The following is a 13,490-nucleotide window of genomic DNA, read 5'->3' as shown; positions in this document are numbered from 1 at the left end:
ACCATTTCATTTTTGCATATTAGCTTTCTCTTTTGGGTATCTCTCTCTACTTGACAACACAGAGACTGTGTCATTTAAGTTTGGGGGAGGTACCAAGTATTTGATCATGTTTGCTTTGATGTTGTTCATTGAGTCATGCATTGCATACCTATTTGCATATTAAAAAAAAAAAAAAAAAAAAAAAAAAAACAAATCATATAGATTGCATCACTTGCATTTTTAGGAGAGTCTAGAGCATATAGGTTGCATTCACTTGCATTGGGAGAAATGATTTTAAATGCCTTGTAAAGAACACTACGTTGCACCTGAGTAGCTTTTGCACCTCTCAAAAATACTTGTATGTTTCGAGCCTTGAAAACTCTTCCTGAAACTTGTTGATTGCTGAAACTCAGTCTTTGAAGCCAACTACAAACCCTATTTGAACTGAATGAACTTAATGCTTCTTGCTCATGGTCCCTTGTGTACTGAGTCATGGCTATACACACCTGAGTTGTCACATCCTTTATGCCAATCTTATTTTGACAAACTCTAGTGGTAGACCACTCCCAAAACCTTTCCCTCCTTTTAAGCTTTCATTGTTTGATGAGTGAGGCCTTCTTTGGAAAGTCTTACATGTGCATAATGTTGAGAGTATCGGGAACGACAATGCTTGATCTTCATTCTTGCTAGATTGGGCACTCTATTGTCTAGCTATAGGTGGGGAGTGAGAGTTGTGATTATGATTAGGGAGCAATGAAAAAGGAAAAGAAATGACTCTTTGTGTTTAAGTGAATTGTCTTATTGGAATAAGTAAAAAAAAAAAAAAAAAACCTCTAGCTCAAGTTATGAAAAGTCTTGGCCCCCATCTAAAAAAAAAAAAAAAAAAGAAGAGAAAAATATAAAAAGAAAAGAAAAAGAAAGAAAAAGGGGGCTAGCAAAGTTGTTAGGAGCTAAGTAATGTTTTGAGGTTGTGGAAAATCCCTTGTAGATTTCAAAGAGAAGGAGTTAAAGTTCTTAGGATCTTTTGGTGAGAGATGTGAGTTGGGTTTGACATTTGGGAATGATTGTGTAATTATATGTTTGGGAAAAGGGTAGAACAATGGAGATTGAGCATTGTATGCATGAGTTGGTCCCTTTCTTAGATATATTATGTGCAATGTCAAGGCTACTTGTTTTGAGAGTAAACCACCCTAAAGATCATATATTTTGAACCTCTTGACTCACTTGACTAAAAGCCTTCCCTTACCCAACCAAATGACTTGGACCAACTGACCATTTGCAAGAATTCACTTGATGTCTTATGCTTAATGAATGTGAGGGTTGGTTGATTTGAATGTGTGGATGCTTGATGATGAGTATAAGGGCAAAAAGGAGTTGAGATAGGCCTAGAGAAGCTAGAGTGTAATAAGAGAGTGTGCTCATGTTGGATTAAATGTTGAATTGAGTGCTAGTTGTGTTTCTTTTGGCTAAGAGCTCCCATCTTCAAACCTCTCTCTCTATGAGTTCTAGAAAGTTCACTTGTGGACAAGTAAAAGAACAAGTTTGGGGGAGTTGATATCTTGCATATTTGCATTGTTTTATCCATTCATTCATAAACATTTTCATCATAGAGATTAGGATTTAGACATGTTTAGGTTGCATTTTGCATACATGAGTCTCTATTAGGTACTGGAGTGCCACATGGAGTTCTTGGGGACATTTGGAGCTCAAAGGAGGTGAAATAGGTGATCATTAAACGAGCAGAGCATGGGAGCGACCTCCTGGAGCGACATCACGAAGTCGCTGTGTCCCACCTCTCAGAGGGACCTTCCTAAAGCGACGCCATGAAGTCGCTCGCGTTCTCGTTACTCCGAACAGTCTTAGATGACCCTGGAGCGACCTCTCAGAGCGACCTACCAAGGTCGCTCCCGATCCAGAGCGACCCGTTGGAGCGACGCACCAAAGTCGCTCGCAACCATCGGCCCTGGAGCGACTTGCCCAGAGCGACGCACCGAGGTCGCTCGCATCTCACACCCCTCTCGGAGCGACCTCCCAAAGCGACACCCCGAGGTCGCTCGCGTCTCTATGGCGAGACGACACGAAGCGAAGCCCGGAGCGACCTCTCAGAGCGATCCACTGAGGTCGCTCCCGAAGGCCAGAGCGACCTCTCGGAGCGACATGCCGAGGTCGCTCCGCGTCTATTGTTGGGTCGATTTCTATTTTACTTAAGGGCCTTTTGGTCATTTCATTATGCACGTTTTTATTTTCTAAACCTATGTTTTAATACTCTGTAAGCCACCAAGAGGAGATTATCTTTGGATCTATTGAGAAAGACACAAAAACTCTCTTGAGAAGTTCATCTCTTGGATTTTTGATTGTTATGTTCTTGTGTTCTTGTTGATTTCTTATCTATTTCTCTACATGATTAATCTGAAATCCAATATGAGTTTAAGAGGAATCATGGAGATTAGTGAGTAATCACCTTTTGAATTCATGGGTTAGAGAGATTAAGGGTGATTAGGTTAGTTCTACGATGTTTTAGTGTAGATCTTCCTTGTTCCTTGCTAGTAGAGTATTCATAATGCATCTTCTGAGTTGGCCACTCAAAAGTTGATCAATAGGCATTTCCCACCCGAAAGGTGTTTGATGAAATGCCTGAGACAACTCTCCTAGGCTTTTAGTATACTTTGCCAAAGACATTTGTTGTTAAAGGTGCTAAGATAGCTAATAGACTTGTTAGTAATGATTGCTTTCATATTATTCAACCAAAGACATTTGATGTTTGAGATATGTTAGCAAATGAGCATTCATCTAGACATAGAGCTTGCTTAGAATTGTGTCTAGGCATAAGGTTGATAGTTTGATTGATCATTTGCCATCCTTAGTTCGATATTTGATCACCCAAGGTCTAATCCCTATGCCCATGAGTTCTATTTTCCCTTAGTCAAGAAAGTATCATTCTGTTATTGCTTTCTAGTTTTAGTCATAGCTTAAAACCCATCTAAATCATTGGTTGCACTTAGATTAAGTGAGTACTTGCATTCTCAGTGCTTTGATATCCCTCAGAACTGGTTCGACATTCACTATACTACAACATTTGTCTTAGGAGCTCTCAAAACTCCTAACATCAGGTGACAACGAGCAGTCTTGTTGGATGCCCCGCGCGCTAGTGAAAAAACCTGCAAGTTCTCCGTTAATGGCCACTGAGAATGAGGCCGTGGAGATACAAAGGTAGATCCATCGAATAAACTGACTGGGAACGCCCATTGCGCGAAGTTCATCCGTGATGAAGATCCACCTGACAGTATCAAAGGCTTTAGAGATATCTAGTTTGATAGTGCTTCGGCCTGAGCCGTGTGGCTTATGATAGCCATTAACCAGTTCCGTCGCTAATAGCACATTCTCCAGCAGCAGCCGGCCTTTGACAAACGTACATTGATTAGCCTCAATAGCAGCGGGAAAAAGAGCTTTGAGTCTGTTTGCCAACAACTTGGAGATCACCTTATACAGGAGGTTGCAGCAAGCTACCGGTCTGCAGTCTTTCATGGTCTGAGCAGGGACTTTCTTGGGGATGAGGGCCAGGATTGTGGAGTTGACTCATGTGGGTAGAAAGCCAAATAGGAAGAAAGACTGGATGGCAATAATAAAGTCCTTGCCTATGACAGGCCGCACCCCAATATAGAACTCTTTTGTGAAACCATCTGGCCCTGACGCTTTCCCGTTGGGTAGAGACTGCAGAGCGTTACTCTTAATATTTATTAATTAAGACTTACTATTTATATGATTTTGTAATCATTTGTATCTTTTCATAACAAAATTTTAAACCATGGATCCCAAAAAAATTAATCTGAGACTTTTAATAGTTTTAGTTTTTTATAGTCGTTTTTAAAAAATCAAAATATAACATGTACATAAAATCTAATTTTTTATATAGCTAATGTGGTTGTTTAATTTATTTTTAATATAAGTTAAAATTAAAATAATGATAAAATATACAATAATTTTTATCAAATCTTTATTATTCAAAATTATTAATTTTCAATGGGGTGCTAAATCCGGTAAAACCGAACCAATTAAAACCGAACCGAACCGAAATAGGAAAAATGGTTTGGATTTGATAGTACCGAATATACCGAATGGATGTCATTTCTAAGAAACCGCGGTATATGGATATGGTTTGGTATATAAACCGATCAAACCGAATAAACCGATCAATTAAAATATAATAGTATAAGTATATGTAAATTATATAATATAATTAATAATATATTCCTAATTTATTTTATTGGTATGATCTTCCTACTTAAATGTTTATTTTAGTTATTTAATATTTTATTCTAAGTTCAAATTTTGTTTTATCAAATTAAAAAAAAAAACATATTTTTTTATTTTTTGTTTAATAGTATTATGGATTACTGATATTTCTTACTTTTATTCCATAAAATATTACTGTTATTAACTAAATATGTTTACTGATTATTTAAATAGTAAAATAAAAAATAGATATAAAAACCAAAATATCGCCATGTTATAATTAAATTTAAAGCCGATATATAATCTTATAAAGTAAAATTCACAAAATATTTTAAAAGATAAATATATTTACGGTTTTTTGGCATAAAACCGAATAAACCGAAAACCGACGGTATATAAACCGAACTAAACCATATTAAATATGGTTTTAATATGGTAGCTATTTTTTAGGAACCGAAACACCGAAAAACCAAAAAAACCGAAACCGAACCGATATCCGGATTGAACACCCCTAATTTTCATATATATTTTAGCCACATTAGAAAATTTCGTAATTTTTATTTAAGGAAGGAATGAAGAACATTAATAATTAATTTATGGTTAGTTTAATAAATTTTTAATTATATATTAGATGGACCAACCTATTTTCTAAGGATTTCAAGAATCATTGTGGTGATGACATGTGGCTATATCAAATGTTGCAATGTTTCTCTTTTAATATATAAAGTTTGGTTTTAAAATTTAAATATTAAGTTGTAAATATTTGTTCAAAGCTTTTATCAAAAAATAAATTGTTCAAAACCAAATTTTGAAACTAAAATATTTATGTATTTTTATATGGTACATAGTTTAATTTAAACGATATTAATATATATACATATATATTTTAATCTTAATATTTATTAACTAAGAGTTACTATTTATATGACTTTGTAATCATTTGTATTTTGCCATAACAAAAATTTTAAAATATGGATCACAAAAAAAATTTAATGTGAAATTTTTAACAGTTTTAGTAATTTATAGTCGTTTAAAAAAAATCAAAATATAGCATGTACGGAAAATCTAATTTTTTTTAATATAAGTTAAAATTAGAAAAATGATAAAATATATAATATTTTTTATCAAATCTTTATTATTTAAAATTATTAATTGTCATATATATATTATAGTCACATTAAGTAATTTTGTATTATATATTTAGATAAATCAACTTATTTTTTTAATAATTTCAAGAATCATTGTAGTGATGATAAGTAGATACATCAAATGTTGCAATATTTTTATTTTAATATATATGGGATAATTTTGATGTAAGGAAATTAGTTTAGGATTTGGGCCTGGCCTAATTAATAAAATGATTTAACAACTTCTTAACCTTTTTAATTGCTTTCTTCCTCGATACCAAACCCTAATTCGTTTTGTTTTCCATCAATTTCTGCGCCATCCTGGCGACATTAACGGTTCTCCTTTTCCGGAGGTGAAAAGAACAAACGAATATCTCTAGATCTCTCATTTGAGTGTTGACTCATGCAACACCCTTCTGATATCTCTCTTCTCCTTTGATTTTTCATTGGACTTACCGTCTTTTTTGGAAATAAGAAAAAGAAAACTTTCGATGAATGATATCATTTATCTTAGTTCAGACGAGGAGGATGATGAAATAGTCGACCACACTGATGTGTTTGACGATGAGAAACCGAACCTTACTGGTCATCGGAAACCAGTTTCCTCGAATGTGATGGTGGAGGAAGAGGACGACGATTGTGTAGTCTTGGATGGCGATCCTTACAAGACGAAGGAGAAGGAGACTACATTTCACACATGTGAAACTGATGATGATATCCTCGTACTAGGGCAAAAGGGTGAGGTAAAATCATATCAAAACTTTCATCATTAATTGCAACTTGTTCGTAGGATTATAAGTGAAGTTACTTGAAAGTGTATAGTTTCTAAGGAAGTTGTTTTTTATTTAATAGATAGCATGTAGAGACTTCCCACATCCACGACATGCCTGCGCTAAGTACCCTTTCAAGTCGACATCACACGACCAGTACTGTGACATGGTGAGAAATGTCTTTATTTGCATCTTGCTTATTATATTGATGGATACTTATCTTGCTAATTAATGGTTATGCTTTTTTTTTTAAACAGTGTCACTGTTATGTTTGTGACATACGTGCTCCATGTCCTCACTGGTGCATAGGTATCCCCGCCTATGGTCACTGCCATGCCACTGATAAAGATCGGATATGGAAGAATCAAAGCAGATATTAAGTTGTCAATATTTTTTCAAAGCTTTTATCAAAAACTAAATTATTCAAAACCAAATTTCAAAATTAAAATATTTATGTATTTTTATATGGTGCATAGGTTAATTTAAACGGTATTAATGTATATGCATATATCTTTTAATCTTAATATTATTTTTTGATTGAATATCAAATTTATTGATCAAAACTTCACATTTACAAGTAAGGAATATGTACTCTATTCAGCTAGGAGCAGATGAAAGAATGAGAGAAAATAATACTTTCTATAGCTAAGGAACTTTTACTTCCCATAACTAGTTAACCTCAAACCATTTTCTCATCATTCCCTCCAACGGATGGCCATTGGTGTAACGGAGCGATGATATGTGGTTCCTGATATGCTTATCAATGTAACGTGTGAGCTGCTCCGTTGTCACCCCCACACACCACCATGCCTCCGTGAGTTGTGTTCCCTCCAAATTGAGTAGATGACTGTTTGAAAGGCCATCCTCCTAAGAACGTGATCTATCCGAGTCTGAGCCTGTTGCAAGAGTGAGCTGACGGTATCGTTCCAATCAGGGGTAATGGCGTTTCCAAACAGCTTCCCTGCAGTGTTTAGCCAGACCGTGAAGGAGAAAGGACATGCAAAGAACATGTGATCTCTTGTTTCGTTCTTCTCTCCGCAAAGCATACAACACTGCTCTATACCCCAGTTCTTCATTCTGTCTCCCGTTGATAAACGATCCCTGAATGCAAGCCATACCTGAAAGGCGTGTCGGGGCACTGCCTGAGAGAACCAGGTGACTTTCCTCCAACTGACCTCATTCCGCTTATCCCGCAAGTTGTTCCAGGTCTTGGCAGAAGAGAAGTAAGCTTTGAATTCATCATTATCAGCCCTCCAGAGTACAGTGTCCTCTCCCGCGTCTTGGCAAGGCACAAGCCACATATCTAACTTATCATATAGCTCATGATATTGCCTTTGACCTCGACTACGGATCCTCTAGCCTGTTTCACATACCGCATCTTAGACAGTAGCAGAACGAGGAACTCCCAAAGTGACTATACCAACCTCCCCCACTGCATCCAAGAGCCTACATGTGCCCATCCAATTATCAAGCCAAAAGAAGGTAGATCTCCCATCCTTAACATCATGCCTCATATGATCCAAAGCCAAGGACCTCATCTTTAATAACTTTCTCCAAGCCCATGAGCCAAGAGTGCCTTCTCGTACATCCCTGTAGGAACTATCCTTAAGCAAGTATTCCTTTGTCCAAGCCACCCATAAGGACTCTGTCTGTGTGAAGAGTAACCAGATCAGTTTCAACGCAAATACTCAGCCTGTATCTCTAAGTCTTCGCAGGCCCAAACCGCCCTCTTCTTTGGGATTGCAAACATCCTCCCAAGAAACTTTTTCTTTGTACGTAATGGTTGGCGATCCAGACCAGAGGAACGCACTGTACATGCTCTCAATGGTGTCAAGACAGCCTTTGGGTAGTAGAAACGCAGAACTCCAGAAGTTTACAGTGCTGGTGATTACCGTTTTGATGAGCTGTAGACGTCCCGCAAAGAAGAGCGCTCTGTGTGTCCATGAAAAGAACTTTTTACGGAGTTGATCGATCAAAGGTTCATAGTCAGTTTTTCTCCATACCTTTGTAGTCAAAGGCACTCTAAGGTATCATATAGGCAAGGTGTTAACTTGTAGACCTTTTGCACTCACAGCATGTGTAAGCAAGTGGCTGTTTGGACCAGCGGCAAAGATTGATGACTTGGAGGCGTTGATCCTGAGGCCTGACACGCCGGCAAATTGATCCATCACTGCTAACACTCCATTAAGCGAGGCCTCAGTCCCATCTGTGAATATAAGTATGTCGTCCGCAAAGCTATGGTGCGTAAGGCCAACATTCTCACATTTAGGATGGAACCCAAACTTACCATCAGCTGCAGCCTGGTTCAGCATATTAGACAGAGCATTGTTCACAATGACGTATAGATAGGGTGACAACGAGCAGTCTTGTTGGATGCCCCGCGCGCTAGTGAAAAAACCTGCAAGTTCTCCGTTAATGGCCACTGAGAATGAGGCCGTGGAGATACAAAGGTAGATCCATCGAATAAACTGACTGGGAACGCCCGTTGCGCGAAGTACATCCGTGATGAAGATCCACCTGACAGTATCAAAGGCTTTAGAGATATCGAGTTTGATAGTGCTTCGGCCTGAGCCGTGTGGCTTATGATAGCCATTAACCAGTTCCGTCGCTAATAGCACATTCTCCAGCAGCAGCTGGCCTTTGACAAACGTACATTGATTAGCCTCAATAGCAGCGGGAAAAAGAGCTTTGAGTCTGTTTGCCAACAACTTGGAGATCACCTTATACATGAGGTTGCAGCAAGCTACCGGTCTGCAGTCTTTCATGGTCTGAGCAGGGACTTTCTTGGGGATGAGGGCCAGGATTGTGGAGTTGACTCATGTGGGTAGAAAGCCAAATAGGAAGAAAGACTGGATGGCAATAATAAAGTCCTTGCCTATGACAGGCCACACCCCAATATAGAACTCTTTTGTGAAACCATCTGGCCCTGACGCTTTCCCGTTGGGTAGAGACTGCAGAGCGTTACTCTTAATATTTATTAATTAAGACTTACTATTTATATGATTTTGTAATCATTTGTATCTTTTCATAACAAAATTTTAAACCATGGATCCCAAAAAAATTAATCTGAGACTTTTAATAGTTTTAGTTTTTTATAGTCGTTTTTAAAAAATCAAAATATAACATGTACATAAAATCTAATTTTTTATATAGCTAATGTGGTTGTTTAATTTATTTTTAATATAAGTTAAAATTAAAATAATGATAAAATATACAATAATTTTTATCAAATCTTTATTATTCAAAATTATTAATTTTCAATGGGGTGATCAATCCGGTAAAACCGAACCAATTAAAACCGAACCGAACCGAAATAGAAAAAATGGTTTGGATTTGATAGTACCGAATATACCGAATGGATGTCATTTCTAAGAAACCGCGGTATATGGATATGGTTTGGTATATAAACCGATCAAACCGAATAAACCGATCAATTAAAATATAATAGTATAAGTATATGTAAATTATATAATATAATTAATAATATATTCCTAATTTATTTTATTGGTATGATCTTCCTACTTAAATGTTTATTTTAGTTATTTAATATTTTATTCTAAGTTCAAATTTTTTTTATCAAATTAAAAAAAAAAACATATTTTTTACTTATTTGTTTAATAGTATTATGGATTACTGATATTTCTTACTTTTATTCCATAAAATATTACTGTTATTAACTAAATATGTTTACTGATTATTTAAATAGTAAAACAAAAAATAGATATAAAAACCAAAATATCGCCATGTTATAATTAAATTTAAAGCCGATATATAATCTTATAAAGTAAAATTCACAAAATATTTTAAAAGATAAAAATATTTACGGTTTTTTGGCATAAAACCGAATAAACCGAAAACCGACGGTATATAAACCGAACTAAACCATATTAAATATGGTTTTAATATGGTAGCTATTTTTTAGAAACCGAAACACCGAAAAACCAAAAAAACCGAAACCGAACCGATATCCGGATTGAACACCCCTAATTTTCATATATATTTTAGCCACATTAGAAAATTTCGTAATTTTTATTTAAGGAAGGAATGAAGAACATTAATAATTAATTTATGGTTAGTTTAATAAATTTTTTATTATATATTAGATGGACCAACCTATTTTCTAAGGATTTCAAGAATCATTGTGGTGATGACACGTGGCTATATCAAATGTTGCAATGTTTCTCTTTTAATATATAAAGTTTTGTTTTAAAATTTAAATATTAAGTTGTTAATATTTGTTCAAAACTTTTATCAAAAAATAAATTGTTCAAAACCAAATTTTGAAACTAAAATATTTATGTATTTTTATATGGTACATAGTTTAATTTAAACGATATTAATATATATACATATATATTTTAATCTTAATATTTATTAACTAAGAGTTACTATTTATATGACTTTGTAATCATTTGTATTTTGCCATAACAAAAATTTTAAAACATGGATCTCAAAAAAAATTTAATGTGAAATTTTTAACAGTTTTAGTAATTTATAGTCGTTTAAAAAAAATCAAAATATAGCATGTACGGAAAATCCAATTTTTTTAATATAAGTTAAAATTAGAAATATGATAAAATATATAATATTTTTTATCAAATCTTTATTATTTAAAATTATTAATTGTCATATATATATATTGTAGCCACATTAAGTAATTTTGTATTATATATTTAGATGAATCAACTTATTTTTTTAATAATTTCAAGAATCATTGTAGTGATGATACGTGGATATATCAAATGTTGCAATATTTTTATTTTAATATATATGGGATAATTTTGATGTAAGGAAATTAGTTTAGGATTTGGGCCTGGCCTAATTAATAAAATGATTTAACAACTTCTTAACCTTTTTAATTGCTTTCTTCCTCGATACCAAACCCTAATTCGTTTTGTTTTCCATCAATTTCTGCGCCATCCTGGCGACATTAACGGTTCTCCTTTTCCGGAGGTGAAAAGAACAAACGAATATCTCTAGATCTCTCATTTGAGTGTTGACTCATGCAACACCCTTCTGATATCTCTCTTCTCCTTTGATTTTTCATTGGACTTACCGTCTTTTTTGGAAATAAGAAAAAGAAAACTTTCGATGAATGATATCATTTATCTTAGTTCAGACGAGGAGGATGATGAAATAGTCGACCACACTGATGTGTTTGACGATGAGAAACCGAACCTTACTGGTCATCGGAAACCAGTTTCCTCGAATGTGATGGTGGAGGAAGAGGACGACGATTGTGTAGTCTTGGATGGCGATCCTTACAAGACGAAGGAGAAGGAGACTACATTTCACACATGTGAAACTGATGATGATATCCTCGTACTAGGGCAAAAGGGTGAGGTAAAATCATATCAAAACTTTCATCATTAATTGCAACTTGTTCGTAGGATTATAAGTGAAGTTACTTGAAAGTGTATAGTTTCTAAGGAAGTTGTTTTTTATTTAATAGATAGCATGTAGAGACTTCCCACATCCACGACATGCCTGCGCTAAGTACCCTTTCAAGTCGACATCACACGACCAGTACTGTGACATGGTGAGAAATGTCTTTATTTGCATCTTGCTTATTATATTGATGGATACTTATCTTGCTAATTAATGGTTATGCTTTTTTTTTTTTAAACAGTGTCACTGTTATGTTTGTGACATACGTGCTCCATGTCCTCACTGGTGCATAGGTATCCCCGCCTATGATCACTGCCATGCCAATGATAAAGATCAGATATGGAAGAATCAACGCAAATGCGCCAGGACCGGAAATGTACTTCCACCTCAATCTATGCAACAAAACACTTGGTATTCCTCTGTAAACCAGTTTGGGCCATCTACTATGGTTGCGTCTCGCCCAAACACGTACATAAGTTCTGGTTACAGACCCGAGCAACCAAGGACCTTTCCGCAAAATCTACAACCTCGTGCTCCTCAGCTATACCAAAACCAATACGGTTGGTTTAATAATGGTAACCCAATCCCCCAAGTGTTCTCGTCCAGATCGCTCACATGGACTCAAAGGCCAAGTGTAGGAGCTACTCCTGTGGAAGTTGCTCAAGGCTTTCCGTATAACCGTTACGTTACTCCTCCCACGGTTTTACAAGGCAATTCACAGCAGACGTTTGCTGATTATACTCTAACATCATCTCACACTAATGGTTACGCTAGAAAATGTAGCTGGCCAAATGCAGTTCCGTGTGGAACTCCTAATCCTCCGGCGAATCAGCAGCAACAACAACAACAAAGAAGAAGTGTCAACAAAGCACTGTCGGAGATTGAAGACTGGCTCATGGACATTGGACAGTATTGACCCGGCTTGTCCCTTGTCTGGTCAATCCAATTCTACGACATTCCAATTCGGTTTCGAAACCTTCTTTGGATGATTTGAACATTAGGATTGTCTTGATTTTCATAATTTATTAAAATTTAGAATTAGTATGTACATAGGTAGTATTAGCCAAGAGCTTTTTGGTTAGGACGTTAAGTTTACGAAAACATTTCGTTATCAGTCTTTTATTTTTATATATTTGGACTTATTTCAATATCAATCTAAGTGCATTATCTTTTGATTGATTAAACATGGTACCGTTCAAGTTTGTAACAAAAATAAAATAGATTCCGTCATTTGTTTATGGTAAATCACCCAATAAAGAAGTAAATTTCAAAAAATATATATGGTCAAGATCTTTGCACAAAAGAAAATATACAGTCCACAGATTACAAATACTTCATTTTTGGGAACTTTAAAAACAATTTCAGCAGGGACCGCAGATTCAGGTTCAGCAAGTTCCACTGGTTCATGTCCAACAAGATCAGCAGATTCCAGCTCAGCATGATCATCAGGATCCCGTTCAGCAGGTTCCCCTTCCACAGGTTCCTCTGCAGCAGGGTCCAGTTCAGCAGTTTGCTCATGGTGTTCAGGATCTACCGCCACCACCACCGCGACCTCATGTTTACCCGGTTTATAATGAGAGGTTCTACAGGCTGACATGTCAGATGAGAAACATGGAGATGGAGCATTTTAGCGGGACAGTGGATGCTGTGGCTGCACACGATTGGAAGTTAGCCTTGCAGCGGAAACTGGAGATTATTGAGTGTCCACCAGAGTTGTCGCTCCGATTGACTATGCAGTACCTTCGTGGAGATGCTCTTATATGGTGGGAGGGAATACGATTGAGCCATTTTGGGCCAGAGAGACTTACTTTCGCTGATTTCATTCGAGAGTTCGATAGGAAATACTTTCCGAAGGAAGCGATGGATAGGAAGAAGTGCGAGTTCGAGCATGTAAGCCAGGGAGAGATGTCTATCAGGGAGTATGAGGTTGTGTTCAACCAACTTCGCAGATTTGCAGGAGTGGGCATTTCAGAAGAAGACTTGATTAGAAAGT

The 13,490-nt window shown here is 36.0% G+C and overlaps 2 protein-coding genes across 2 annotated transcripts; both read left to right on the top strand.

Annotated features, from left to right (window-relative positions):
* Nucleotides 1-5,265: 5,265 nt before the first annotated feature.
* On the top strand, nt 5,266-9,203 carry LOC106372912. The gene is made up of 3 exons (XM_013813169.3): nt 5,266-6,082; nt 6,192-6,278; nt 6,367-9,203. The coding sequence occupies exons 1-3, from the start codon at nt 5,831-5,833 to the stop codon at nt 6,487-6,489; spliced, it is 462 nt and encodes a 153-aa protein (XP_013668623.1). The 5' UTR covers nt 5,266-5,830; the 3' UTR covers nt 6,490-9,203.
* A 1,568-nt stretch (nt 9,204-10,771) lies between these two features.
* LOC106372910 lies at nt 10,772-12,708 on the top strand. Its single transcript, XM_013813167.3, has 3 exons — nt 10,772-11,452; nt 11,562-11,648; nt 11,739-12,708. Exons 1-3 carry the CDS (start codon nt 11,201-11,203, stop codon nt 12,411-12,413), a joined length of 1,014 nt encoding a protein of 337 aa, XP_013668621.1. The 5' UTR covers nt 10,772-11,200; the 3' UTR covers nt 12,414-12,708.
* Nucleotides 12,709-13,490: the final 782 nt, after the last annotated feature.

This window comes from Brassica napus, chromosome C1 (assembly GCF_020379485.1).
Source record: "Brassica napus cultivar Da-Ae chromosome C1, Da-Ae, whole genome shotgun sequence".
Classification (NCBI taxonomy): Eukaryota; Viridiplantae; Streptophyta; class Magnoliopsida; order Brassicales; family Brassicaceae; genus Brassica; species Brassica napus.
The sequence above is the reverse complement of the archived record's forward strand: the minus strand, read 5'-3'. Positions and strand labels throughout refer to the sequence as shown.

Bases quoted from the DNA above. Each gene is read 5' to 3' on its own strand.
- LOC106372910 (XM_013813167.3), top strand. From the start codon at position 11,201: ATGAATGATATCATTTATCTTAGTTCAGACGAGGAGGATGATGAAATA. The intron at 11,453-11,561 runs GTAAAATCATAT...TTTATTTAATAG, and splicing joins TACTAGGGCAAAAGGGTGAG to ATAGCATGTAGAGACTTCCC. The intron at 11,649-11,738 runs GTGAGAAATGTC...TTTTTTAAACAG, and splicing joins ACGACCAGTACTGTGACATG to TGTCACTGTTATGTTTGTGA.
- LOC106372912 (XM_013813169.3), top strand. From the start codon at position 5,831: ATGAATGATATCATTTATCTTAGTTCAGACGAGGAGGATGATGAAATA. The intron at 6,083-6,191 runs GTAAAATCATAT...TTTATTTAATAG, and splicing joins TACTAGGGCAAAAGGGTGAG to ATAGCATGTAGAGACTTCCC. The intron at 6,279-6,366 runs GTGAGAAATGTC...TTTTTTAAACAG, and splicing joins ACGACCAGTACTGTGACATG to TGTCACTGTTATGTTTGTGA.